General features: G+C 43.9%; 1 protein-coding gene across 8 annotated transcripts; it reads left to right on the top strand.

The window, feature by feature from the left end:
- The first annotated feature begins 1,089 nt into the window (after window positions 1–1,089).
- On the top strand, window positions 1,090–27,157 carry LOC141779934 (uncharacterized). 8 transcript variants are annotated; one of them, XM_074654957.1, is made up of 8 exons: window positions 1,090–1,355; window positions 4,465–4,730; window positions 6,563–6,809; window positions 7,662–7,697; window positions 12,584–12,673; window positions 15,296–15,520; window positions 16,648–16,782; window positions 25,289–27,157. In XM_074654957.1, the coding sequence occupies exons 1-8, from the start codon at window positions 1,221–1,223 to the stop codon at window positions 25,454–25,456; spliced, it is 1,302 nt and encodes a 433-aa protein (XP_074511058.1). In that variant the 5' UTR covers window positions 1,090–1,220; the 3' UTR covers window positions 25,457–27,157. The 8 variants fall into 8 exon arrangements, with proteins under 8 accessions (XP_074511058.1, XP_074511056.1, XP_074511055.1 ...); XM_074654955.1 differs by having other exon boundaries at window positions 1,092–1,355; window positions 16,651–16,830; XM_074654954.1 differs by having other exon boundaries at window positions 1,092–1,355; window positions 16,648–16,830.
- The last annotated feature ends 285 nt before the right edge of the window (window positions 27,158–27,442 follow it).

Below are 27,442 nucleotides of genomic sequence, written 5' to 3'. Positions count from 1 at the left end.
TCTGAAAAATGAAAGACACATTGAGCACTAAATCAAGTAAACATGATTTACTTAATGAAATAATAAAACTTTGCATGACCAAAATATCACAGTGCAAAAATACTCCATTACAAGTAATCTTCATGCAATGAAAAACACTTAAAGCAGCAGTAGGCAGATTGTAGCAAATATGATTAAAAATGTTATTTTTATCAAATATCAGTGTCCTCCGGTGCTCTTAACGGCATCTGCAAGATTTCACAGACTGGAGGAAGACAACCAATCAGAGCTGATCTGGAGTCTGCCGTCTCTGATCAGCTGTCAATCACTCACCAACTCTGATCAAACAGTCAAACTAGGCAGCGCTGATCAAATATGAATCAATACTCTGTTACTGTAATGCCTATTTCTCTCCTCACATGTTCTCAGAATCATCTTGTAGTATACTGTTTAGCTGTAAAATGAGAAAGTTTGTGACCCAGCAACCATGTTGAGATCTGTTGAGGAAATACCAAGCACTGCCCCCCAGCCGGAGCAGAGCCAATAGGAACGCTCTCTCTCCGAAATGACCTGTGATTGGTCAAAGTCTCCCGTCACGGGCTAGATGTTCTAAAGCCTGAAAACAGAGCCATGAGGAGGTGCAGAAGTCTAGTTTTCTCTCAGAACACTTGAATTACAATACGCTGAAAGGTTATTATGGAATTTTAGCCATATGATGCCAAAAATATACTGCCTACTGCAGCTTTAAGTAAAAAGATGTAATATTGGTAAAATGCTTCTTTATGCATTATTATATACATCATGTGTAGGTTATATTGACGGGTGGTTTGAGTGAGAGATATTTTACTAGTTCATCACACATTTTGTGTGTAAAATCTTGATTTGTAAAGCTACTAGTAGACTAATAGCTGTCAGATAAAGGTAAAGGTGCAATATTTCTCTCTGAATTGTAGTCAGGCAGAAGTATAAAGTAGCATGGAATGAAAATAATGATATTTTATACCTTATCTGTTAAAACATTTAGGAAAAAAACATATGAATAGCCATAAGTGTGCGTTGACCACAGCCCGTGGTTACCCCTCCAGCCCAGCAGGCGGCGGTAAGGACCCGTATGCTTCAATATGGCCGCCGCCAAAACGCTCATTTCACTGAAGAAATCTTTTTCTTTTCGGAAGAAGATCCCGACAAAGCGGCCCTATTTCTTTTCAGCCACAAAAAGTCGAATAATCTGAAAACCAACGATGTACGCCAGGACAAATACCGGCAGCACACACGGAGACTTCCAGGACAGAAACGGAGTGAATTATGTGACGTCGACAGAGTCTTTCGGCCACTGCTCTCAACTGTTCTGGAAAAAGGATCCGAACGACTCCGGAGTAAGAGAGCCAGCTACCTCCGCCGTTAGCCGTTAGCACCGTTAGCCGTTAGCTAGCGAGCCCAGACAACACACAGCGCTAGCACACGGCTAACGGAGCCGCATTCAGCTCACTAAGCACCAGGCAGCGTCTCTATTTTACACGGTTTAGCAACAGCGAGTAAGCTGAAGCTGCAGCCTGTGTTACTGTGTCCCAGAGCAGCTTCGTTAGCTCCCTGCTCCCTGCTAACGGACCAGTGGTCCTGCTGAGCGGCCTAGTCTCACTCTTAGCTGCCGAGCTAAGTGGCTACTAATGATTAGTTCCTAAATATTGGATGTCTTACATGTCCCATAAGGGGTTTAGTGAAAGTGGACGTGTATGCCCAACACTCTGCTCCAGCTGTGTTGCGAAGAGGCGCCGGAGGGTTAGCACAATGCATGTTATTGTAGCTAAGCATCACCGAGCTAATGCTAACATCAGACAACACTGGCTAGCTACCACCAGAGCCCCGGCTGGCTAGAAACAAGGCGCCTTGTTGTGCAACACGATGCTTCGACAGGTGTGCTCCGGTACCGTGGACCGTAGACAGTTTGTTTGAGCAGGTTTGTGCACGAGGCCTGCAGTATTGTTATGGATCAGCGCGGTGTAAACAGTGTAAACAGTAGCAGGCTGTCCCACAGGAAACGGGAGCGGAAGACGCCCCGCGGAGGACTAGAAAGACCTCTTTGTGATGCCAGACTGTGCGCTTCATTCATGGTCGCTCTCAGACCACAGACACCCACACACTACTTTATATCTTTAAACACTTTGGAATATTTGAATGTGGGCGGCATTACAAGCTGAGCACCTCTCGCTGTCACACACAATATTTATTACACCATGTGTGTGTCTGGGGATCTGAACTTATTCCAGTTGTTGAATTTCCCAAAACAGAGTTCTGGTTATTCCCAGAATGATTCCCATTGCTTTTAGTTTACTCCCAGAATGATTCCCATTGCTTTTAGTTTACTCCCAGAATGATTCACATTGCTTAGTTTACTCCCAGAATGATTCCCATTGCTTCAAATACAGAAACACCAGCAAATAAACAGCAGGAGTATCCAGGGGACACAATAATCTACTTGTGTTTTCCTTGTGTTTCTATATTTGCAGTGTGTTTCTACACTCAGTGGCCACTTTATTAGGTACACCTGTAAAAACTAATGCAATCTAATACAACAACTCTTTCACATATTCTACCTACTAACATAATGTTTAGTTTTGATAGACACTGTCAGAGGTGTTAATTCAACTGTATGTTTATTATGGAAGTTGTAGTTTACAGTGGTGTTGAACTGGACTGCGAATGCGTCAAAGCTTTGACCATTGCCTTGGTATTCAACCTCCAAATCACTATTCGAATGCTTCGTTTTATTTCGTTGCATCTTTGTTTGAATTTTTTTAAATATGTACAAGTATGTAATAATGTATAAATCCCCAAATAACCCATGAAATAATGAATTATTCGTTATTCATATTCAACATGAATTATCTGCTATTCTCAGATGGATATTTGTTGTGTGTGTACAGTAGTGCAACAGCAGCACTGAAACCAGGGAGATGGAGACAGACAGAACATGTCAGCTTGCTGCGCTGCGAAGCTTCAAATACCTTCAAATATTTCTCTCAGAAGCTTTGAAGCCCAAAAATTGGTATTCAGGACAGCCCTATTATATCGAGAGGTGTTTCTAATATTTTGCCCATCCCATGCATTACATGCATTATGGTGGAAGAAAATTCTAAACACATTTCAATATAATGCAGTCCTGTACAACACCACATGCAGTTGGATTAACAGCTCTTGAAAAGTTTTAACAAAACTGTTATTTTAAGCGTTGTTAAGGTAAAGTATGTGTCAGAGGTTGGATTGTCTATACAGGTGTACCTAATGAAGTAGCCAGGGAGAGTATGTGCTGTCAGAACTGGTGAATGTGTTTGCAGCAGTTGCTCTGAATGTGTTGTCAGTCATGAAGAGGATTTCTTCATTGTCTTGTGTTGTTGTCCACTTGCATTACTTTTATTAGGTTACATTGAGCACTCAGTCAACACTCTGACGGACGTATACAACAAAAAATGTATTTGCATGATGAGACCATTAAGAACTTATTTTGCGAGAAAATATTCATCTGCAGAAGAGTCAGAGCTGGGCAGGTGGTGTAGGCTAGAGTTCTGCTTCTGGTCGTTTTTGTTAAGTAAAGCTTAGGGCTCAGGCCGCGTTTAGTTATTTTCAAATCACATTTATGAGTTTCTCTGTATGACTGGGCCAATCATTTGTGTCTGCCATGTGTTGCAAGCAGATGCAATGCTCAGTGACAGAAGCAAAAGATGCAAAGTGTAGGCAACGTGTTGCATTAGCCTGGCAAGCTAACGGTCTCTACTGGTTGGAATATATAAAAAAATATAGCTTTGTGTCTCACATTTAGCAGCACCATTCAGGTTTGGTCACATTGGGTCTCATATATGCTGGTATGTGCCGTGTTTGGGCTCAGTTTTTGGCCCATGCAGATCTCTAATGTGTGTAGAGTTGCTGTCCGTGGTGCTGAGTTGTTACACTTCCACATTATTTTCACCTGACATGTATTCTATAGCTGGACAGTGTAAAGCCATATTTTATGTTTTAGTTGAAATTTTAAGTCTACTCTCGACAGCAGGTCTTGACAGAATGATGCCCCCATCATTTATGCAAGACAATCTAAAGACGTGCCTCATAGTTTCAGTCATGTATGCACTCACTTGCAGTTTTGAGCATTATTTAGCCTCCTTCGCAACAAGCTAGTGTGACATGGTTGGATTCCTTAGGTTTTCTAGTTTCATATGATACCAGTATCTTCACTCTAGCTTTACAACTGAGCCGCTACAACCTAAAAATCACAAGTTGCGTTAATGAGTTAAAGAAATTAGTTGCATTAAAATGAAGTTGCGTTAATGCGTTCTTATCCCGTTAAATTAGGCAGCCCTAATAACTTCAAATCAAAATTGCCAGTTGCCAAGAAAATGCAAAAAAATAATTTTGTCATGAAAGTGTAACTGACTTGTTGATGTATGCATGTCGCAGTACTCGGCTTTAATGTACTCCTCTCCTCTGTGACAGCCGAATTCAACCATCAGCTGGTGCGATCAGCTCCCTTCCTCCTCGGCAGCCCTCTCCAGTTCCAGTCTCTCCTCAGCGTCACTCTCCAGCTCCAGTCTCACCTTGGAGTCCCGAGCAACGGCGCCAGCGCCTGCGGCGCCAACGACGACGTCAGACGACATGGACTCAGACGAGAGGCCGTACGTCTGCGACCTGTGCACCTGCGCCTACAAGCACGCCAGTTCCCTGCTCAACCACAAGCTCACCCACAAGATTGGAGACTTCAGGTAGGGACCCGAGACTCTGTTTTAACATTGATGATTAAAAAGTTCCTGCATTCCAGTTTTCAGTTAACCCTCTGAGACCCACTATAGACCCGTTTTGTCCTTTTTAGGGGGTATAGGGGGTCTTTAGGGGGGTCCAGGGGGTCTTTAGGGGGAGATAGCAGATCAACAGTAGATGTCACATAGAAGTGGTGTACATCATCTGAAAGCTGGAACCTGAAGATTAATTTTAGATGCAGCTCAGCACTGTGTGTCAAGTTGTTCAAGTCATAAATCAGATAAACATGAATCAATTAATTTAAATAAATTGTAAAAGTGTATAAGGGTTTAGAACATTATGATAGAAGTATATGATGACCATTCCCATGCTCTCTTATGTCTCATAAGTTGTTTCTGGGTTGATACCATTTGTTCCACAGATTTGGTGCTAAATTTAACCATTTTTTACCACTGGAGAATTGATCAAAATGATCAATAATGCCTCCAAAATACCACATTAAGACACCAAGACCTTGAGGAACATCATAGAAAAAGCCCCTTATTGTCAATGTAGCTAGGAAAGCCATCCATCCTCTTGGTCTCTAGTTTGATCCATCCATCCTCTGAATGCTCCAGGTCTCTAGTCTGATCCATCCATCCTCTGAATGCTCTAGGTCTCTAGTCTGATCCATCCATCCTCTGAATGCTCTAGGTCTCTAGTTTGATCCATCCATCCTCTGAATACTCTAGGTCTCTAGTTTGATCCATCCATCCTCTGAATGCTCTAGGTCTCTAGTTTGATCCATCCATCCTCTGAATGCTCTAGGTCTCTAGTCTGATCCATCCATCCTCTGAATGCTCTAGGTCTCTTGTTTGATCCATCCATCCTCTGAATGCTCTAGGTCTCTAGTCTGATCCATCCATCCTCTGAATGCTCTAGGTCTCTAGTTTGATCCATCCATCCTCTGAATACTCTAGGTCTCTAGTTTGATCCATCCATCCTCTGAATGCTCTAGGTCTCTAGTTTGATCCATCCATCCTCTGAATGCTCTAGGTCTCTAGTCTGATCCATCCATCCTCTGAATGCTCTAGGTCTCTAGTTTGATCCATCCATCCTCTGAATGCTCTAGGTCTCTAGTTTGATCCATCCATCCTCTGAATGCTCTAGGTCTTTAGTTTGGGGTTTTAAAGTTTCATGAGGCTGTGATTATCCTAGAGGTCACCACAGGTCATTTAAAGTGAGGTCAATGAAATGTCTCCTATGGGGAATAACATCATCACACATGAATACAGTTGGGCTCATTGGATCCACCAGAGTCTCAACTTTACAGTGAGACCCAATTTATGTAATTCAACACTGTTTAGGGACCCCAGTATTCAGAAATATTCAGATACACCATTTTAGAATAGGAAACGATAACACATTTATACTGCATGTGATTATCATAAAGTGGGCATGTCTGTAAAGGGGAGACTCGTGGGTACCCATAGAACCCATTTACATTCACATATCTGGAGGTCAGAGGTCAAGGGACCCCTTTGAAAATGGCAATGCAAGTTTTTCAAATTTTAGCCCAACTTTGTAGCGTTATTTAGCCTCCTCCCCGACAAGCTACCATCACATGGTTGGTACCGATAGATTCCTTTTTTGTAGTTTAATTTGATATCTGTAGCTTCACTTTAGCTCTAAAACTGAACCTGCTACAGCCTCTGAAAGACCCTCTCTAAAGTCTGAGTCTCAGGGGGGTTAATGTCAGTAAAGATCTCCTGCCACAGAGCTCCTACCACCTCACTCATTGTAGGTCACTGTAAGTGGCGACCTCTAACCTCCACACTATTTCTGTCTCCACAAAAAGGTGCGACTTTTGCAGCAAGCCCTACACCAACTACATGTCCCTGCGCAACCACATGCGAATCCACGGTCAGAAGCGCTACATGTGCGACCTATGTGGGAAGGCCTTCCGTCTGGCCCGGTACCTCCGTAACCACCAGAGGATCCACGACGACGGGCCCAACCGCTTCGACTGTCCCTCCTGCTGCAAGAGCTACAGGACCATGCTGGAGCTGGCCCAGCACCGCTGCACCGCTGCTTCATCCAACCAGGTGGGTCTGCGTGAGTTGGTGGATGATACCTGGGATGGTGTGTGTTGGGCTGCATTAGTGTTGCTAATATAACAATTCTGTGAGTGATTTTGCAGCCGTGTGAGAGCGTACATATTTTCTGTTTGAATGACACGTAGTGAGATATATACATTTAGGATGTGTTAATTCTTCCTGAATGTGATCGATACCGTCATGAAGTTTATGCATCACAGTTCCTAGCAGAGGAGATGAGCAATATCTTAGCTCATAACATGCAGTAGCCCAATCAGCTGTGCCTATGTAACGACTCATCTTCTATTTATAAATGGCTGTAGTCTCAATCTCCTAACAGTGGTATACCATTAATTAAGTCTGGAATTACATAAACCAGAGACATCGATAAACAATTCTTGTTGTAGTGTTAATTTTGTCAGTTATTATTTTTATTTAGATCTTGTGTCAAATGTCCTTATTAGTTTTTATCATATCTATTCAACCTCATCCTGTTTTTCTTAGTCAAGTTTTAATTGACTAAAAGTCTGGGCATTTAAGGGCGCTTTCACAAGCCATAGTCTGTTTGGCTCGTCCGAATCAGAATTAAATTGATACTTTTGGTTTGTTTTCTATTTAGTCTGGTTCGGTTTCACAGTGCACAAATTAAATCGGACCAAATGGAAGGAAAAAAAATTAGCTGAGGGGCGTGTCCGAAGGAGCAAATTGATCTTTTTGGTCTCGAGAGCTGCCACTTCTATGCACTGACTCGGCACTGATCGACTACGCACAAATGCCTTCTCCTCCAATTTATGACTTTATAAACGTCACTGTTTTTGCGGACTTTATTTAGCATATTCTGTGTGTTCTCTTCGTCCCCAGATGTCAAGCAAACATCGGACTTCTGCAAAAGTCCAGGTTAGTCCCTCCCACGAATGTTAACTTGTCATTTACCGGGTCCATCTCAACTAATGCCCGCACAGGCGGCCTGCATTTTGGCAGACCACCTCTCGCAAGCGGTTGTTTTGGTCCACACCAGAGTATGATTACTGCGTTCACAACCGCCCAAACGAGCCGCACCACAGTTTGATTAAGGTGGGCTGAATATTGGCTTGTGAAAGCGCCCTTAGTCTCATCTTAGTCAAAGAAAACCGTAACTATATATCTGAGGGCAAGCAACAATATATCTGAGGGCAAGCAACGATATATCTGAGGGCAAGCAACAATATACAGTGCCTTCAGAAAGTATTCAGACCCCTTCACTTTTTTCACATTTTGTTATGTTGCAGCCTTATGATAAAATCGATAAAATATTTTTTTCCCCTTATCAACCTACATTCAATACACCATAATGACAGAGCGGAAACAGAATTTTAGAAATCTTTGTACATTTATTAAAAAGGAAAAACTGAAATATCACATTGACATAAGTATTCAGACCCTTTACTATGACACTTGAAATTTAGCTCAGGTGCCTCCCATTTCCCTCGATCATCTTTGAGATGTTTCTCCACCTTGACTGGAGTCCACCTGTGGTAAATTCAAATGATTGGATGTGATTTGGAAAGGCTCACACCTGTCTATATAAGGTCTCACAGCTGATAATGCATATCAGAGCAAAAACCAAACCACGGGGTCGAAGGAACTGCCTGAAGAGCTCAGAGACAGGATTGTGTCGAGGCACAGATCTGGGGAAGGCTACAAAAAAATTCTGCTGCATTGAAGGTCCCCAAGAGCAAAGTGGCCTCCATAACTCTTAAATGGAAGAAGTTTGTAACAACCAGGACTCTCACTAGAGCTGGCCGCCCGGCCAAACTAAGCAAGCGGGGGAGAAGGGCCTAAGTAAGAGAGGTGACCAAGAACCCGATGGTCACTCTGGCTGAGCTCCAGAGATCCTGTGTGGAGATGGGAGAAACTACCATCACTGCAACACTCCACCGATCTGGGCTGTATGGCAGAGTGGCCAGACGGAAGCCTCTCCTCAGAGAAACACACATGAAAGCCCGCTTGGAGTTTGCAAAAAAGCACCTAAAGGATACTCAGACTGGGAGAAACCAGATTCTCTGGTCTGATGAAACCAAGATTGAACTGTTTGGCCTCAATTCTAAGCGTTATGTCTGGAGGAAACCAGGAACCGCTAATCACCTACCCAATACCATCCCAACGCTGAAGCATGGTGGTGGCAGCATCATGCTTTGGGTGTGTTTTTCAGCAGCAGGGACTGGGCGACTGGTCAGGGTTGAGGGAAAGTTGAACAGATCAAAGTTCAGAGATATTCTTAATGAAAACCTGGACAGAGTGCTCAGGACCTCAGACTGGACCGAAGGTTCACCTTCCAACAGGACAATGACCCGAAGCACACAGCCAAGACAACGCAGGAGTGGCTTAGGGACAACTCTGTGAATGTCCTTGAGTGGCCCAGCCAGAGCCCTGACTTGAACCCAATCGAACATCTCTGGAGAGACCTGAAGATAGCTCTCCACCGACGGTCCCCATCCAACCTGACAGAGCTTGAGAGGATCTGCAGAGAAGAATGGCAGAAACTCCCCAAATCCAGGTGTGCAAAGCTCGTCGCGTCATACCCAAGAAGACTCGATGCTGTAATCGCTACCAAAGCTGCTTCAACTAAGTACTGAGTAAAGGGTCTGAATACTTATGTCATGATATTTCAGTTTTTCCTTTTTAATACATTTTGCAAAAATTTCAAAAATTCTGTTTCCGCTTTGTCATTATGGTGTATTGAGTGAGGGAAAAAAATAATTTTATCAATTTTATCATAAGGCTGCAACATAACAAAATGTGAAAAAAGTGGAGGGGTCTGAATACTTTCTGAAGGCACTGTATCCGAGTGCAAGCATACAGTTTGAGCAGAAGAAGAGCTAATCCAAGCACAAGCAGGGCCTATCTGAGTGCGAGGACAGGGTTGAGAGGGAAACCATTACAAAATCTGACCGTGAAATCAATAAGTCATGCTTTCAAATTGAAAGACCACGCTGTTGAATAAAGATAGGAAAAAAGCTCCATACGGGGTGAGTAATTGATAGACCAACGGTCATTTTGTGGGTGAAGTATTCCTTTAAATAAGTGTGTAGTACTGATATGGCGAGCACAGAATGCGAAACTGCTGAATTGGAAAAAAAAGTCTTTCAATATATCGTCTCCTCTTTTTTGACAATTAATATAAAGAGAAATTTTAGTTATTTTTTAGTATTGCATGTTGATTTAATCACAGTTAGTGTTAAATGATGTTGCTGCCGGCTCGTCTTAGTCATGGAAAAAAAGGTTGTTGGCGAAAATATTCAAAGTTTTTCATCATGAAATTAAGTGTTTGGGTTGACATCTTCTGTACAAAGTATTTGGCAGAAGGACATACTCCTAATGAGAATAAAAATCTTTACAAATGACTCACAAATATATAGTTTAATTAAAAAAAAAGAAAGCTTAGTAGTTTTTACTCAATAGTGCATTTGTTGGGGATTATTTTGCTGCGCATTAACACACAATATAAAGAATATCACCAGATGTGAATTAATATTCTGCACGTCACCTATTAGAACAATCCAGTGGCTGGTTTGAAATTACACACGGTTACATTTATTGCTATGCTAGGGGCTGTAAAACCTCCCTGACAAACTTCTCAGCTGTATAGTATTGAATAACTTTTTTCTAGAGATGCTCAATACTTAAATTTACCCAGCTGTTGATTGAATATGCCGGCCTGTTAAAAAGGTTAGGAGAGCCAGACCCTGCAGGCGCAGTGCACGGTTGTAATGTGAGTTATGTTAAGGTCTGCTCCAGCTGCCTTCATATAACTCATTATATGTCTATTATACACCCCTTGCTGTAATTTCGCACTGTATAAATTACTGTTTAGAATGATAGATATCGTATGTATTTTTTATCGGTCATATTAGAGATTCACCGATTGATCGGCCACCGGTTGAAACTGGCTGGTTGTCGGCCATGACGGTGACCGGCCAATCAGAATTTACACACGTGTGCTGCATGATAGTTTTACTGCTAACCCTCACCCATCACTGCCTGCTATTATCAATCCAAATTGAATGTATACATAGGGCAGTCACGGTGAAGGAATGTCCTTTGCGGTGACGTTGACTGGCTCAACAGCGCCATGTGTAATATTATTGCCTCTTTTTTTTTTTTTGCAAATTCGTTAATTTATCCTGATTTTAGTGCTATAGAAATAAGTGTTATTGTATGGATATTATTCAGTATATTGTTGCTTTTTAAATGACAAAGATGTCATACTGTACATATGGTTAAATGCAGAACACAGACGGTCAATGAGGCGCAGCCTTGTCAGATGAGATGCTTTGGTTGCGTCTGGTTGCTATGATACGGAATAACCACAGGCGTATAAATGTTGGGTACTTGGATTAGGTAGTTGCTCTGGATGAAGGGAAGGATGAAACAGGAAGGAGGAGAGGACGGACCTGCCGGTCTGTTTGTATTAATATCTCCTCCATTGTTGTTGTTCATCACTAGTGGACCTGAACATGTAGGATGTGACGGTTGGTCTTTGTGGTATTTGTCCCGCCCCTCCTCCATTGTGATTGGATGACTGGGTAAAAAAGGGACAGTGGCGAGCGCAGCGTTTTACCCAACGCTGAACATTTTTCAACTCTCGGCGACCAGAAAAAACACCAAACGTGCAGCACTCAGCACAGAATAGACGCTCAGTGGCCTCGTCATGCTGCTGGTGTTTACCTAGCGCTCCTATCGCAAAGAATTAAAAAAAAAAAGAAAAAATCGTGAACATAGCGGTTGTGTCGCTTGCTTTCCATCCCTTGCGGTTGGCTAGTCAATAGCGCAGTATTGCAATATTGCAGTTAATGTGTCAGCCCTATGTATGCTAAGTCATATTTCCTCGCCACACACTTTGGAGCATAATTTGGTGCAGGGTTGTCTCCCACTTCACTTTTTTTACTGTCCAAAAACGATCCATTTGTGTCACTGCATCCGAGTGCACGTTGGTTAGCTAGTGGTGTGTGAATTACTATGTTTTTAAATGATGTGAATTCTTGAGCACATTTCGCCATAAAAATAACACCATTTTACATTTTTTAAAAACTTAATCTAACAATTTGACAGAACCTCCACGGCCCACTAGATGGCGCTCTGAGGCCCATACATATGTAATCAACCCTGTTTCCATGTTAAATAACTTTGAGGACGTCTTCAAAAGAAAACATGTGAAATAGAAATACAGCATGTGGAAAAGCCTTTCTGGGACCAGTGAGCGCTCCCACATGGCAGCTCTATATAGCAGTAACCTTTTCAACTGATGTTCACAAATATCTGTGACACAGCGTTGCGTGGCCACTTGTGTGCCAACAGGAACAACTTTATTAATTGATTTAACATTTCATAATGAAATTGACATTATTAATGTTTCTGTGGTAAAACTGGCAGTGCACCACAGACGGCCCTCTGTAGGAGAAACACTGGGTGTGTGTGAATGAATGAAGATATGCATGTGTGGCAAGGCATATTTAATATGATCTGCTTTGATGAAGTGTGTGCATGTAACATATTGTGGCACATTTTCTGTCCTCTCCAGCTTACTGTGGAGTTAGGGTTAGACCAGGGTTAGGCTAAGTTTAGGGACAGAGTCAGGGGTTAGAGGTCAGGGAAGGGACACAATTCCTCACAAGTATAGTAATCCAAATGTGTGTGTGTGTGTGTGTGTGTGTGTGTGTGTGTGTGTGTGGGGGGGGTGTGTGGGGGTGTGTGTGTGTGTGGGGGTATGTGGGGGTGTGTGGGTGTGGGGGTTGGTTAATAAGAACCGGTTCAACTGCCCGTCCTGCTTTAAGAGCTACCGAACCATGCTGGACCTGGCCCAGCACCGGTGCAGCGCCGCGGCCAAAAACCAGGTTGGTGTGAGCGTGAGTGAGCGTGTGTGTGTGTGTGTGTGTGAGTCAGCAGATGGAACGGTAGCTGTGAGTCAGGGCCAACATGTACAGGAAGTTCAGATCAAAACCACCATCTCTGATCTAAATGCTTCAAACTGCTTTTATGTGGCTTCTTAACAGAAAAAGGTCCAGATGTTGTCATCCCGCGGTGCTGACATCTGTCTGGTGGCAACGTGACTGTAGCATTAAAGACTATCAGTGGCTGTCGGAGCAGGTCTGACCATTACATCTAAAAATACAAAAATGATTCTGAGATAATTCAAACTAATTACTAACTAATACATACAAAATGCATGGAGACAACTCATGTTTGCCTCAGGGTCTCGTAGTGGGTCATCACTGGGTTTAAACTCATCCACTTTATCAAAAGTACTTATTTTGGAAGTATAAATTAAAGTGCAGATTAAAGGGCATCAAGTGTGTCTTTAGACGATACTGAAATACTCGTGTGGCGTTGAAAGGTTATCAGTTTGTTTCTCCTGCCCACACTGGCCATGAACTGATCCCCTCTTAACACAGTTCCAGTGTAAGTGATGGTGGACAAAATCCACAGTAAAAGTACATCCCATAGTTCAGCTGAAGCTAATATGAGGCAGTCTTTTTTTTTAGACAAAATCTCTGTTTGTCCGTTTTATCTTTTAAATGTCTTTTTAATAGTCCACTGCATTGTAAAACTACTTCAACTCAAGTTGTGTGCGTAACATGCAGTTGATGAACGTGTTTTCACCTCCCAGTCAGTGTTTTATACCAGTGGTACCCAAACTTTTTCACGTCAACGGCCCCTAAACTGACACAAATCAGACTGCGTACCATCATTTGATAAGATTCTGTCCCAGGTTCCCCCATCTGGTACGTTCTCTGCTTTTAGATGTGTTATTACAGAAAGAGTATGAAACCCATGACCAGACTAGTCATACATTCTGTCATTGTGTTACTTATGGATGGAATTATAGTGACAATAAATGATTCCCCTTTTTGCTGGGGACCCCCTGGAACCCCTCAAGGATGCCTGGGGGTCCTCGGTCCCCACTTTGAAAGCCACTGATCTATATAACTGGTAAACTGGATTTGTTTAAAAAAACAGTCTCAATTAATGTTACATAAGCCGTTGTCTTGACAGTGAATCTCGTGTGTAAAATGTAAACATCCCTGATACGGATGGCGGTCTGAACTACGAAGATAAGACCTAGGATGTAAAACAAAAAGCAAAATGTTCCTACCAGGCTTATTAATGATAGAGGAATAATGATCAAGTTTAGACGTGTACTGTAGCTCTAAGTGTTCAGGGAGAAGGTTAAGGTTTAACGCTAATGCCAGCAAAAATACTTTAGTTGTCAGGGCTAGAGGACAAGTTGACAAGGCAAGATCTTCTAGAGCTTACAGAGGATAGACGTAGATTTGATTCATGTTAAAGAGGTAGTTCAGGTGTTTCTCAGTGGGGCTGTATGAGGTACTTCTCTATAGTCAGTGTATTACTACAGTAGATGACGGTCAGCAAACCTTTAGTTTGGAAAAGCAGACAGGAGTTACTGCACTGAACCAAAGTGATGTACTGCTGAGGACGGGGCAGCAGCTAAACGGATTTTAGACACCTAAAAAAATCATGTACGCTATATTTACAATATTTTCATTGCTTTATCTTGTCGTCAGACAGACGTTTTCGATGGGGAACTGAAGCCATTAATTAAGCTTCCGCCAAAGACACCAGACTCCTTTGTCAAAAAAAACGTAATTTCACCTCTCAGAACACAGGAGTTGCTGGTCTACCGCTGCCTCGATCGGTTAGTTAGTTTGTGTTATTGTGTGACTTTGGTGTTTTAAAGGATTAGTTCAGATTCACCAAAGTCACACAATAACACAAACAAACTAACCGATCGAGGCAGCGGCAGACCAGCAACTCCTGTGTTCTGAGAGGTGAAATTACTGTTTTTGTCAATGGAGTCTGGTATCTTTGGTGCGAGCATTAATAACGGCTTCAGAAAGGGCTGTCTGACGGCGAGGTAAAGCGGTGAAAATATTCTAAATATAGCGCACACTTAAACTGATGTTGATTTTTTTAGGTGGGCCTTTCTTTTAGATGTCTAAAATGTGTTTTGCTGTTGCCTCAGCAGTACATTACTTTGATTCAGTGCTGGTACTCCTGTCTGCTTCTCCAAACTGGGGGTGCACCGACCGCCTTCAGTACCTCCCACAACCCCACTTCAAAACACCTGAACTATCCCTTTAATGTTGGAGTTGACAGTCTGTGTAGTTATAATTTCTAGGTTGGGTAGAATTGATGTTTATGTTGGTGTGTGTGTGTGTGTGTGTGTGTGTACAACTTGACCACCCCATCCCCTCATATTTATAGTTTTAATAAAGGGTAGTGAAGGGTAATGAGTCTATAGGACAGATTTGAGGTACATACATGTTAGAAAAGTGCACATGAAGAAGAAGAATTTGATTCAGTGTGGAAAATAAGAGTTCATCACATTCATCTGTCACCGCTCTTTATCTTCTTTGTGTATTACTGGCACAAACGATGTGCATGAAGACAGAAATGATTTACAAAATGTCTCTCTCTCCTGTCTTTGTCCCATCCAGTCTGGTGGTCGTCGTTCTTTCTCCACCAATGCTCGCCGTCAGCAGCAGCAGCAGCAGCAGCAGCAGCAACAACAACAACAACAGCAGAACAGCGCTAACTCCATGATGCAACCGCAGCATGGAGGACACGGCCAGCAGGAACCTCTGCCCTCCCACTGTGTCTCCCCCATGTCCCAGGGAGGGCAGGGGGGTGTGACCAGCCAGTCTGTGCCTGATCCCCACCAGGTAGGGAGGAGAACACAGGTTCCAGGCCCAGAGCAGACACTGGGGAAGCGTTGGGAGGAGTTTTCTTGTTATGAGAGTGTGTTGAGCTTTCTGTTAGGGCTGGGACGATTCACCTATCTCCCCATTTGATACTATCACCATGCCTGGGTGCAGATTCAATATGTATTGCGATTTTTCTGTATTGTGATTCGATTTTACGATTTATTGCGATTTTGGTTAACTTTTTTAACGTTTTCACACACTTCTAGGGACTTACCTAAATGAATCCAGTAAAAATGTTTGATTTTCAGCATGTATGTAGTCAGAGATGTCCTGAAGTCAAATATATCAGGATCATTGTCAGCAATTATTTATTAAATTTTTTATCCAGCAACCCAAAAATCAAAGAATAAAGACATTTCCCTCACAGATTAGTTGGATTTTATTTTTAATTTATAAGGGACATGTAATGTTTTATACTTCTGGTGAATATAATCCATCAATCTTATTTCCATAGATGTATTTTGTAGATACAGTTCCCTTTGTTAACACCTTATTTTGAAAAGTGGACCTAGTCCCACATGTCTACTTCCTCTAACTTCTCCAAGGTGGTCTCTAGCTCTCCCGTCAGCTCCGTTCTCTTTATCCATCCATGGTCAGCTCCATCGGGGCCGTTTCAATGCATTTAACATAAATGTCAGTATATGGGTGTTGTACAGTTGTAGCGTCGGCCCATTTGACCACGGAGACGAGAGCGACGGCCGGCTCGCTCTGGGTTTAACACATTGCAGGAAAAAACAAAGTGTTTCCATCCTTTACTGGATGTGTAGTGTTTACCACGCTGGATTTAACATGTGAGGGTGCAGGTCGTATCCACAATGACCTTCCAACGTTTTACACTTTCTAGTTTTGGCTCACTGAGGTTTGTTTTGGTTGACGGATACGGAACGGATATGACGTCACGTTAGTCAGACTACCACAATAAAAGCTGTAACTTTCTTCTACCTCTACATAGACTCAGATGAAGCAAATATATCGATTGTGGTATTTCTAAATTATTAAATTAATTTCTAATTAAATAAATAAGTAAATCGCGATACATAAGTGAATAATTTTTTTCTCCCACCCCTATTTTGTGTCTGTCCCAGCAGGGCCGTCCCAGCTCAGTGTCCTCCCAGAGCAGCCAGCAGAGCATGAGGAGCTCGTCCTCCAACAAACACATCTCCTCCTCCAGTGCCACCCCGTCCTCCTCTTACTCCCTGCTCCAGCCCCTGGTGCCTGAGGTAAAGGAGCTGAGCTTGGGATACACTAGGCTGAGCGCCAACCCCATGGTAGGAGAGAACCGCCACACACCCGCCGTCCGCTGTCTGCTGGCTAACCGCCTAGCTGCCTTCTCCCTGTCTGGCTACTAACATGAGGAGAGAGGGACTAATACTGTAACGCTTCATGTGTCCACCGGGAGCCTCTGCTCACAGCTCATGTCTTTCCTCTTGACTGAGGACAGGACGGATAACTGTTAGAATAGTAGCAAGTTCAGATAAAGATAGGTGCTGCTATCTGTAGAGGCACCTGGTGGACACAGTCTTAGCTGTCTTCTTAAAGTTGACTTTTTGTCTGCTGTTTTCATTTCAGATATTTCTGGGGCACTGATGGAAGTGGGTTTCTACAATGTCATTGAAATAAATTGTAGTGACAGGACAGTTAAAATGTCCCATCACTATGACCTCCCTGTGCTCAGTTGTCCCCATAAAATTGAGGGCACGGTCAGTGCTGTTAGCAGCCTACTCACGTTTAGATTTTAGCAACTGTAGGCAGGTTAAACGTGTGGCTGTAACGATAAATAGAGCAGGTGGATTGTGTCTTTTTTGCAGTTTAAAAAGACACCAAGTGGTGAGTCTGTCGGTATTTTTAGTATTGGCAGCTCATAGCTACTACATAAGAAGCTGGAAAATGACCTGCACACGCAGTCAAGTACTGTACTGACCAACTACTAATACCCGTATATATAGGAGACAATATTTTGAGTCCCTTAATTAGACCTTTAAGTGCATCACATCGATGTTTTAACTAGGGCTGTCAAAGTTAACGGGATAATAATGCGGTTATGCAAATTAATTTTAACGCCACTAATTTCTTTAACGCAACTTGTGATTTTTAGGTTGTAGCGGCTCAATTTTAAACGTACAGTGAAGATCAGTATCAAATGAAACTAGTAAACCTGATGAATCCATCGGTACCAACCATGTCATACTAGCTTGTCATGAAGGAGGTTAAATAACGCTCCAAACTGACACTAAATGTTGGCAAGGAAAAACTGTCATGGTGATTTTCAAAGGGGTCCCTTGACCTCTGACCTCCAGATTAGTGAATGTAAATGGGTTCTATGGGTACCCACGAGTCTCCCCTTTACAGACATGCCCCCTTTATGATAATCACATGCAGTTTGGGGTAAGTCATAATCAAGTCAGCACACTGACACACTTTAGCTCAGGAGCCAAAATGAAGCATCGTTAGATGACAATCTATCAAGTTAGTCAGTGCTGCCTTACCAGCTGATTGTCAACACCATAAGCAGTCAATACCAAATATAATTATAATTTTATAATTTCATGATTATGTTCAAGAATAATAATTATGTTGGTCTACAAGTCCTGTGAAGTTTAGTTCCAAAATGACATTAGTCTAATTATTATGTCTAATATCCATTAGGGGCAAGAAGAGCATCTAGATGAGCACTAATGGGCCCATTTCACCCCCAGTCCTGGCTTAGACACTGGGACTTTAAACAATACTGGCTTCATTAGTATTGGTAGCATTATTAGCCTCCTGATAGAGGCACCCAATAGATTCTATAGTAGTCCTAATAACTAGCTAACTTTTAGTTTAGTTTGAGGATAACAATGCTCAGCTTCACAGTGGCCTGCAAAGCAACAGACTAAAAGCCAGTAATTTAGTTTGTGGGGTTATTGTTTAGCTTGGGCTCTGAACTGGCGGTAGGACACTACTAACTTGGGGCTGTGCTGCTAACTGAGTCCTGTCTTTCACACTTAGACACTAATCATTCACTCAACTCAGTGTTGCACATGTTGATGTTGTAGTTGGGGCTGCACGAGTCATATTTCATCATATATTGGCAATATGCTTTTTTGATGCCTTCTCTGGTTAAACGGTCAAGAGGAATCAAGTTTAATGTAACAGTTGGATTCCTCAAATCTCCCCGTTGGAGTCTGCAGGTCCAAACGACTAAAGTCTGAGGTGATGTTCAGTAATCTCAGGTTTTATATGCTGGTGAATGGAACAGGTCATTATCATATGCAGCTTTTTTCGTAACTTTCAATAACGTGCTCTTTTAATTTGAGAGCATGACTTATTGATTTCACGTTCAGATTTTGTAATGGTTTCCCTCTAAATCCTGTCCTCACACTCAGATAGGCCCTGCTTGCCCTTAGATTAGCTCGGCTTCTGCTCCGATATATTGTTGCTTGCACTCCGATATATTGTTGCTTGCACTCAGATATATTGTTGCTTGCACTCAGCTATATTGTTGCTTGCACTTCCATATATTGTTGCTTGCTCTTGGATATATTGTTGCTTGCTCTCGGATATATTATTGCATGTACTCCGATATATTATTGTTTGTACTCCGATATATTGTTGCTTGCACTCAGATATATTGTTGCTTGCACTCAGCTATATTGTTGCTTGCTCTCGGGTATATTGTTGCTTGCTCTCGGATATATTGTTGCTTGCACTCCCATATATTGTTGCCTGCTCTCGGATATATTGTTGCTTGCGCTCCGATATATCATTGCTTGCCATCCGATATATTGTTGCTTGCACTCAGCTATATTTTTGCTTGCACTCAGCTATATTGTTGCTTGCACTCAGCTATATTGTTGCTTGCACAGATTTCCTGCTCTCCAGCTTCAGCCCTTCTCAAGTTCAAGTTCAACTTTATTGTTATTTTTTCCAAATACACAGTACATGGCTAAAACGAAATGTCATTGCTCGCGGACCAGGGTGCAAACACAGACATACAAAAACATAGTCACAGACATGGAACATAACACAGTGAACAAAGTGCAATAGTGCAGCAGAATAAAAAGTGGATGACAGGACGATTAACAGAGTAAAAAAAACAATCAGGTCTTTAAAAGTACTATATATAAAAACCACATGACTCTCCAGTAATTCTCCTTTTATAAATACCTACTAAATAGATAAATAGAAGTGACAGTGCATAGTAGACCTGAAATGTCTGTTTCATGTCCAGCATGAGACGTAGGGAGGGAGGGGTCATGGATATGAGAGGGGTGTGGGGGGGGGGGGGGATGAAGTGTTTATGTGGTGGATAGCAGCAGGATATTTAGTGATCTGACAGCTTGGGGCAAAAGGCTGTTGCAGAACCTAGCAGTGGTGGTTGTGATGAACCTAGCAGTGGTGGTTGTGATGAACCTAGTAGTGGTGGTTCTGATGCTGCGAAACCTCCTGCCTGATGGCAGAGGTGTAAACAGTCTATGAGGGGTTGTGAGGGGTCCTTTACAATGGAAGAGGCTCTGGTTACACAGCGCCCCTGAAAGATGTCCTGGATGGAGGGGAGAGAAACACGTTTGATGTTCTCAGCTGTCCTCACTATGCGTTGTAGGGTCTTGTGTTCCGCTGCTTTGCAGTTCCCAAACCACACGGTTACCATCATGGTAAGGATGGGCGGTGGTAGGCTGGCTCTCTTCATTCTCCGCAGGAAGTGGAGGCGTCGCTGTGCCTTCTTGGCTACAGAGTTGGTGTTCATGTGCCAGGTGAGGTCGTCGGAGATGTGCACACCAAGAAACTTGGTGCTCTTGACCCTCTCTACTGTGGAACCACTGATGAGCAGTGGAGAGTGGTCAGCGGGCCTCCTCCTGAAGTCCACAACCATCTCTTTAGTTTTTTCGACATTAAGAGATAGGTTGTTGTCCTTGCACCAGCTCACCAGTTGCTCCACTTCCTCTCTGTAAGGTGTTTCATAATTGTTGCTGATGAGGACTACCGTCGTGTCATCAGTAAACTTAATGATGTGGTTGGATATGGACTTGGCAGCATAGTCGTGGGTCAGCAGTGTGAACAGCAGTGGACTGAGCACGCAGCCCTGGGGGGAACCCTTGCTCAGCGTGATGGTACCTGATGTTCTGCTGCTTCTCCGTACAGTCTGTGGTCTCTGTGTCAGAAAGTCCAGGATCCAATTGCAGAGGGAGGTGTCGATACCCAGCAGGGAAAGTTTTCCAATCAGCTTCTGGAGGATGATAGTGTTGAATGCTGAACTGAAATCAATGAACAGCATTCTAACATAAGTGCCCCCAGTGTCCAGGTTAGATAGGGCTGAGTGCAGGGTTTGTGAAATAGCATCGTCGGTGGAGCGGTTGGGGGGGTATGCAAGCTGGAGAGGGTCCAGAGAGGTGGGGAGGGCAGACTTTATGTGTCTCATGACCAGCCTCTCGAAGCACTTCATTATGATGGGAGTCAATGCCACGGGGCGGTAGTCATTGAAACACATCACAGTGGGCTTCTTTGGCACTGGTATGATGGTGGTCTTTTTGAAGCCAGCCGGGACAACAGCATGGCTTAGAGAGATGTTAAAGATGTCCGTGAGGACGTCTGCCAGCTGGTAAGCACAGTCTCTGAGCACCCGTATGTTGTCTGGGCCTGCAGCTTTCCGTGGGTTGACTCTGGATAGGGTCCTGCTCACGTCAACAGCGTCCAGACTAGGGATGTCACGGTACCAGAAATCTAGTAGTCGATACCAATACCAGTGAATTAAAATTCGATACCATGGTAAAAAAAACAATAAATCCCATGTAATGTGTACATCTGTCTATATAAAATAGGGGAATAAAAGTTAGTAAACTTGTGTTTGATGGATTATTTCTCTGTTGTTACAATGCTAATTGTCATTGTATTTTACATGGTTGGAAAGCCTGTTTATTTACCTTCACACTGATGTCCAACTTGTAAGGATCATGCATTTGTGGGATGAGCAGCACAGCTGATTATGTGGGGAGCGCCCAAGAATTTTTTTTCCAAAATGCTCCGTCAATGGTAAACAGTGTATTCTCCTGTTGGTATTGACTCTTGTTTTGAGTTGTTTGGTGGATTGGATGATTGAACTCTCTATCAGTAACAAGGAACAAACAAGACATATTGGCTATTTTACACTTTATTCATTTAATACACCGTCAGGAGCCTCAGTAGCAGTGGAAGATCCATACGCAGCCACAACAGCCTGGTACCTCCTCCTCATGCTGGTCACCAACCTGGTCACACGTTGCTGTGGGATGGCGTTCCATTCCTCAACCAGGATTCGTTGCAGGTCAGCCAGCGTGGTTGTGTGTTCCCTAAATGATGTCACTGGCAAAACAAGGCTTGTCATCATTGAAGGCCATCTCAATGCAGTGATATATCAGGATGAGATTCTGCAGCCAGTGGCGATCCCATATCTCCACAATCTGGGACCTAACTTCATCCTCCAAGACGACAACGCTCGCCCCCACAGAGCCAAGGTTATCACAGACTACCTCCACAATGTGGGAGTAGAGAGAATGGAACGGCCTGCCAAGAGTCCACACCTCAACCCAATTCAACACTTGTGGGATCAGCTTGGGTGTGCTGTACATGTTAGAGTGACCAACACAACCACGCTGGCTGACCTGCAACGAATCCTGGTTGAGGAATGGAACGCCATCCCACAGCAACGTGTGACCAGGTTGGTGACCAGCATGAGGAGGAGGTGCCAGGCTGTTGTGGCTGCGTATGGATCTTCCACCGCTACTGAGGCTCCTGACATAATCAGCTGTGCTGCTCATCCCACAAATGCATGATCCTTACAAGTTGGACATCATTGCGAAGGTAAATAAACAGGCTTTCCAACGATGTAAAATCAACAGAGAAATAATCCACCAAACACAAGTTTACTAACTTTTTTCCCCCCAGTTTATATCCTCAGACTGCAGGCACTAGTTTAAATTCACTGACATGGTGACATTTCACTGGGTATAGGCTACCAGAGGTGGGACCAAGTCATTGTTTTGCATGTCGCAAGTACGTCTCAAGCCTGTGACTCAAGTCCCAGCTCGGGTCTCGAGTCCTAAACAAGCCATATGAGCTCTTCACCAGATGTAATGTGATTTTAACAGCAGAGTAACTGGATCCAACTGGTGCTCAGTAGCATAACGTTAGTTCTTCATGGTTTTCTCCTGAAACTTGATTGGATGCTGTTGGATCGGTTCAAACTAAGTGGATCTGGATCTTTTTCCCTCACGAGTGAATCCTCTTCTCGTACATAAAGGATCTCTGCATCTCTGGATCTCTGGATCTCGCTGCTGCATGGTGCTTGGCGGGTGTTAATTTTGGAAGTTTTTTGGAATGTTGGCATCGACTTGGTACCGAAGTACCGGTTCTCGTGACATCCCTAGTCCAGACGCAGTGCCATCTCCTCGGGGGGCCGGGGGGTCTTAAATGCTGGCATGTTGTTTTGGGCTTCAAATTGTGCAAAGAAGCCATTTAATGTGTCAGGGAGGTGGACGTCATTGTCACTGACCTGTGATGTGATCTTGTAGTCCGTTGAGGCCTAGATGCCCTGCCACATATGCCTGGTGTCATTGGTATCACAGAAGTGATTTTGAATCTTCTGTGCATATTGACGTTTTGCTTTCCTGATGGCACGGGAGAGCTCCACCCTCGCTGACCTGAGAGCCGCTCCGTCCCCAAACCTGAAAGCAGGGTTCCGTTCTTCTCACACTCAGGCTGCTTCTGTGAACTAGTGAAACGTCTGCTCTCAATGAGGCAGGGATCATCTCATTGGTCAACACTACACCTGGTATACTATTTGTTGGAGAATTCTGACAGGCTTATTGCAAATCTGTGCAAGCATACAGTTTTAGTAGAAGTAGAGCTATCCAAGCACAAGCAGGGACTATTTGAGTGTGAGGACAGGGTTTAGAGGGAAACCAAGAAAAGTCTTAAATTAGGCTACAATCACGTACACCCCCGTGTTTTTTTATTAATATCAAATAAAAATCGTACTTTCATCATATAGGCATCTGCAATGATAACGTTGCACAACATAACAATCCTATATATTGAGATATTTCTTCTGAAGTTTTAGATTTTTAATACCTCAGTTAATATAACAATTCTATGACTGTTACTGTATGTTAATCATTTTAATGACTTTAATGAAACCTGCAGACATCCAGTGAAGCCCTCAGAGAAAGATCTGAATCCTTAAAGAGACGTGTGCAGCTCAGCTCTGCATGTCCTCTGTCCGTCTCCAACTCTAACTACACCTTCTCCATGTCCTCTGTCTGTCTCCAGCTCTAACTAGACCTTCTCCATATCCTCTGTCTGTCTCCAACTCTAACTAGACCTTCTCTATCTCCTCTGTCTCTTTCCAACTCTAACTACACCTTCTCCATGTCCTCTGTCTGTCTCAAACTGTAACTAGACCTTCTCTATGTCCTCTGTCTCTCTCCAACTCTAACTACACCTTCTCCATGTCCTCTGTCTCTCTCCAACTCTAATTACACCTTCTCCATATCCTCTGTCTCTCTCCAACTCTAACTAGACCTTATCCATGTCCTCTGTCTCTCTCCAACTCTAATTACACCTTCTCCATGTCCTCTGTCTCTCTCCAACTCTAACTAGACCTTCTCCATGTCCTCTGTCTCTCTCCAACTCTAACTACACCTTCTCCATGTCCTCTGTCTGTCTCCAACTCTAACTAGAACTTTTCCATGTCCTCCGTCTCTCTCCAACTCTAACTAGACCTTATCCATGTCCTCTGTCTCTCTCCAACTCTAACTAGACCTTCTCCATGTCCTCTGTCTCTCTCCAACTCTAACTAGACCTTCTCCATGTCCTCTGTCTCTCTCCAACTCTAATTACACCTTCTCCATTTCCTCTTGTCTGTCTCCAACTCTAACTAGACCTTCTCCATGTCCTCCGTCTCTCTCCAACTCTAACTAGACCTTATCTATGTCCTCCGTCTCTCTCCAACTCTAACTAGACCTTCTCCATGTCCTCTGTCTCTCTCCAACTCTAACTACACCTTCTCCATGTCCTCTGTCTCTCTCCAACTCCAACTACACCTCCTCCATGTCCTCTGTTTCTCTCCAACTCTAACTACACCTTCTCCATGTCCTCTGTGGTCCTGTTCAGACCTGGTATTAACATGTGTCCTCAGTGACCACTTGTGATCTGGTCTGACGTCCCCGCTCTATATGCAGATAAACACATAGTAAACCCGGCTGATACAGCAGGCGTTGTGATGTAATACTACATGAATGTCAGTAGTAATATCCTACATATTCATGAAATCGGGTACATTTTATTAATATTCCGCCGTCTTTGCCAGACAACAGCGGGTACAGAGCTCCAGAGAGCCTGGGAGGCCTAGTGTAGGCCCAGACCACCTCTGACTGTGGTCTGAGTGATCGGATCTCAATGCGTCCTCAATGCGTCTCGAGTGCGTTCACACCTGTACTTAGAGCTGTCCAATGTGATCCGATCACTGAGGACGCATGTTAATACCAGGTGTGAACAGGGCCTGTCTGTCTCCAACTCTAGCTCCACCTTCATTGTTGTCCTTGGTTTTATATGGTCTCTGCTGTCCTCTTGTCCTCCATCTGAACGTCACCACTTCATCAGTATTAATGTGAGACGTCTCTGCTGACACTGATATTTTACTTTCCCTTCTTCTTTTTCTCTAACTCTACCTTTTCTCTTCTCTCTCTGTCTCCTCCCCACCCCCCCCTACAGCCGAAGCACCAGGAGACCTTCTCTCTGGCCCCCCAGCGGCCCCTCACCACCATCAACCCCATCGGCCACTCCCTCCATCCGAACGGAGCGCCCACGCTCAAGCCTTCCCCTGTGCCCCGCACCATCCAGGCCATGCCCTGGGAGCAGCGCTCTCTCTACAATCAATGAGACCCCCCCTGGAACCAGCCACCCCCCCTTTTCACGTCGCGTCCACCATCTCCCCCCCCACACACACACACACCCTCCTCATCCTCCCCGCCCCTTTCGGACCCAGCATCACGGAGGGAGGACTTTGGACGCCCCTACGCCGCCTCACCCCTCCTCTGGAACGGGGGGGGGGGGGGGAGGCACCGTTGAGAACTAGTTGAGATTGATTACTGAGTAGTTAGGTTTAATAATGTGTTGCCTTGACCCTCATGTATGATCTATGCCATGTACTGGATATAAGTTAAAATGTCTGTCCCCTAATCTGTCCTCTCACTAAGAAGTTATCTCCCCATCCTCCTCTCCCACTCTAGTTATGAAGATATCTATCCTTCCCATTATGAATAGTGCCCCCCCCCACTTCCCCCCCTTTTCCATATGTTAAATGAAACGAAAGGCTGTTTTTATCCAGTGTGATCCAAACCCTGAACCAGGGGTTCCAGGGCACCACGGTGTCAAAGTAAATATGACTAAATTCTCCCGTCAGTCTGATATGTTTCTGAACATAAAACCCAAAAGTCCAATGAGGCTTCTAGCAGCAGAAGAAGAGGAAACTTTCTTCTTCTCTTGTTTTTACCCCGTCAACGTGCTCCAGAAAGCAGATTGTGTATATTGTGCGTTAGGAGGTGTGTCATGACTAATTTCTCCCTGACGTCCCACCTCCCACACCTCCCACACCTCCCACACCTCCCACACCTCATCTCCAAGCATCGTCAGCGAGGACCACGACGGAACCGACCCAGCGGACTGTGGTTCTGCCGACCATGTTGACGTGTTCATGCCAGTTTGGCTTCTCTTGTGTAGTGAAGGAGGACCTCAACGTTACTACGGTTGCCGACGGTTGCCGACGGTTGCCGACGGTTGCCGACGGTTGCCGACGGTTGCCTTCTCCTGAACACACAACTGAAGCTCCCTTTCTCTCTGAACCAGCATCTGACTGGTGGCTCGTTGTTCTAGAAGACAACAGTACACGTCTCCATCACCCCTTTTTGTTCCAGACTAACTGTTAATATGTTTGTTCCTTTCACTTTAAAGCACTTTAAGACGAGTGCTGTATAATTATTACTGTCTCTGCCCCCCCTCCTTCCCTCCCTCCCTCCCTCCCTCCCCCCCCTAGCTAGAGCTGTGTCGGCTGTGAAGATGTAACGTTGCCTTACATCAACCCCTCATCACATGATCACCAGTGACTTAGCAGCAGTACTGGGCCCGTTTGAGCCCACATCATGGCTGCACCTGGAAGCTATAGTGGCCAAAACACAGTATGTCTGCAGCTCTGGACCCCCCCCACACACCCTCCAGTGTTGCTCCTCCTCTAGAACACGTGTCACCGCTCCCAGGATGGATTCAGTTAACACCTCCCCACAGGGTGTTTCAATAAACAGCCAGATAACTCCAAATAAACCCATAAAAGAAGAATTGAGTAAACGGTCCATTTGACGGATAACAGTTTTAATCCCGGTTCCAGGTTGTAGTTCTGTTACGTTATCTCGCTAACATGGTGTTCATTGAAATACCCACAATTCTACTGACATTGTATTTTCTCTTTTTAAAGTTGTTTCTATTTTTATTCATGACATGTTTTCATTGTTGCTTTCTCTCCTTGTAAAGTGTCTTTGAGTATTTAGAAAAGTGCTATACAAATAAAATGTTTTATTATTATCACCATCAGTGCTGCTGTTCTTCTGTAGGAACCTGTAGTCCTTCCAGTGTTTGAGCGGGAGATCCTGACCTGAGTTAAAGAGATGCATGGAGATATTGAACATCTGGAGCTCCTCAGCCACTTGCTACAATGTCAACTGTCAACTGTAAATCCAGTTTGATCCTCACATTTAGTTCCAACATTCAACCCATCAGGGAGCAGTTTTTTTTCTGTTAGGGGGGCGGTGCCTTGCTCAAGGGCATGTCTGCAGTGCCCAGGAGGCAAACTGGCATCTCTCCTGCTACCAGTCC

Source organism: Sebastes fasciatus, chromosome 13 (assembly GCF_043250625.1).
Source record: "Sebastes fasciatus isolate fSebFas1 chromosome 13, fSebFas1.pri, whole genome shotgun sequence".
Lineage (NCBI taxonomy): Eukaryota > Metazoa > Chordata > Actinopteri > Perciformes > Sebastidae > Sebastes > Sebastes fasciatus.
Note: the sequence above shows the minus strand (reverse complement) of the source record. Positions and strands in the feature narration are given on the sequence as shown.

Bases quoted from the DNA above. Each gene is read 5' to 3' on its own strand.
- LOC141779934 (XM_074654954.1), top strand. From the start codon at position 1,221: ATGTACGCCAGGACAAATACCGGCAGCACACACGGAGACTTCCAGGAC. The intron at 7,698-12,583 runs GTTAGTCCCTCC...TTGGTTAATAAG, and splicing joins GGACTTCTGCAAAAGTCCAG to AACCGGTTCAACTGCCCGTC. The intron at 16,831-25,288 runs GTAGGAGAGAAC...CCCCCCCTACAG, and splicing joins GGCTGAGCGCCAACCCCATG to CCGAAGCACCAGGAGACCTT.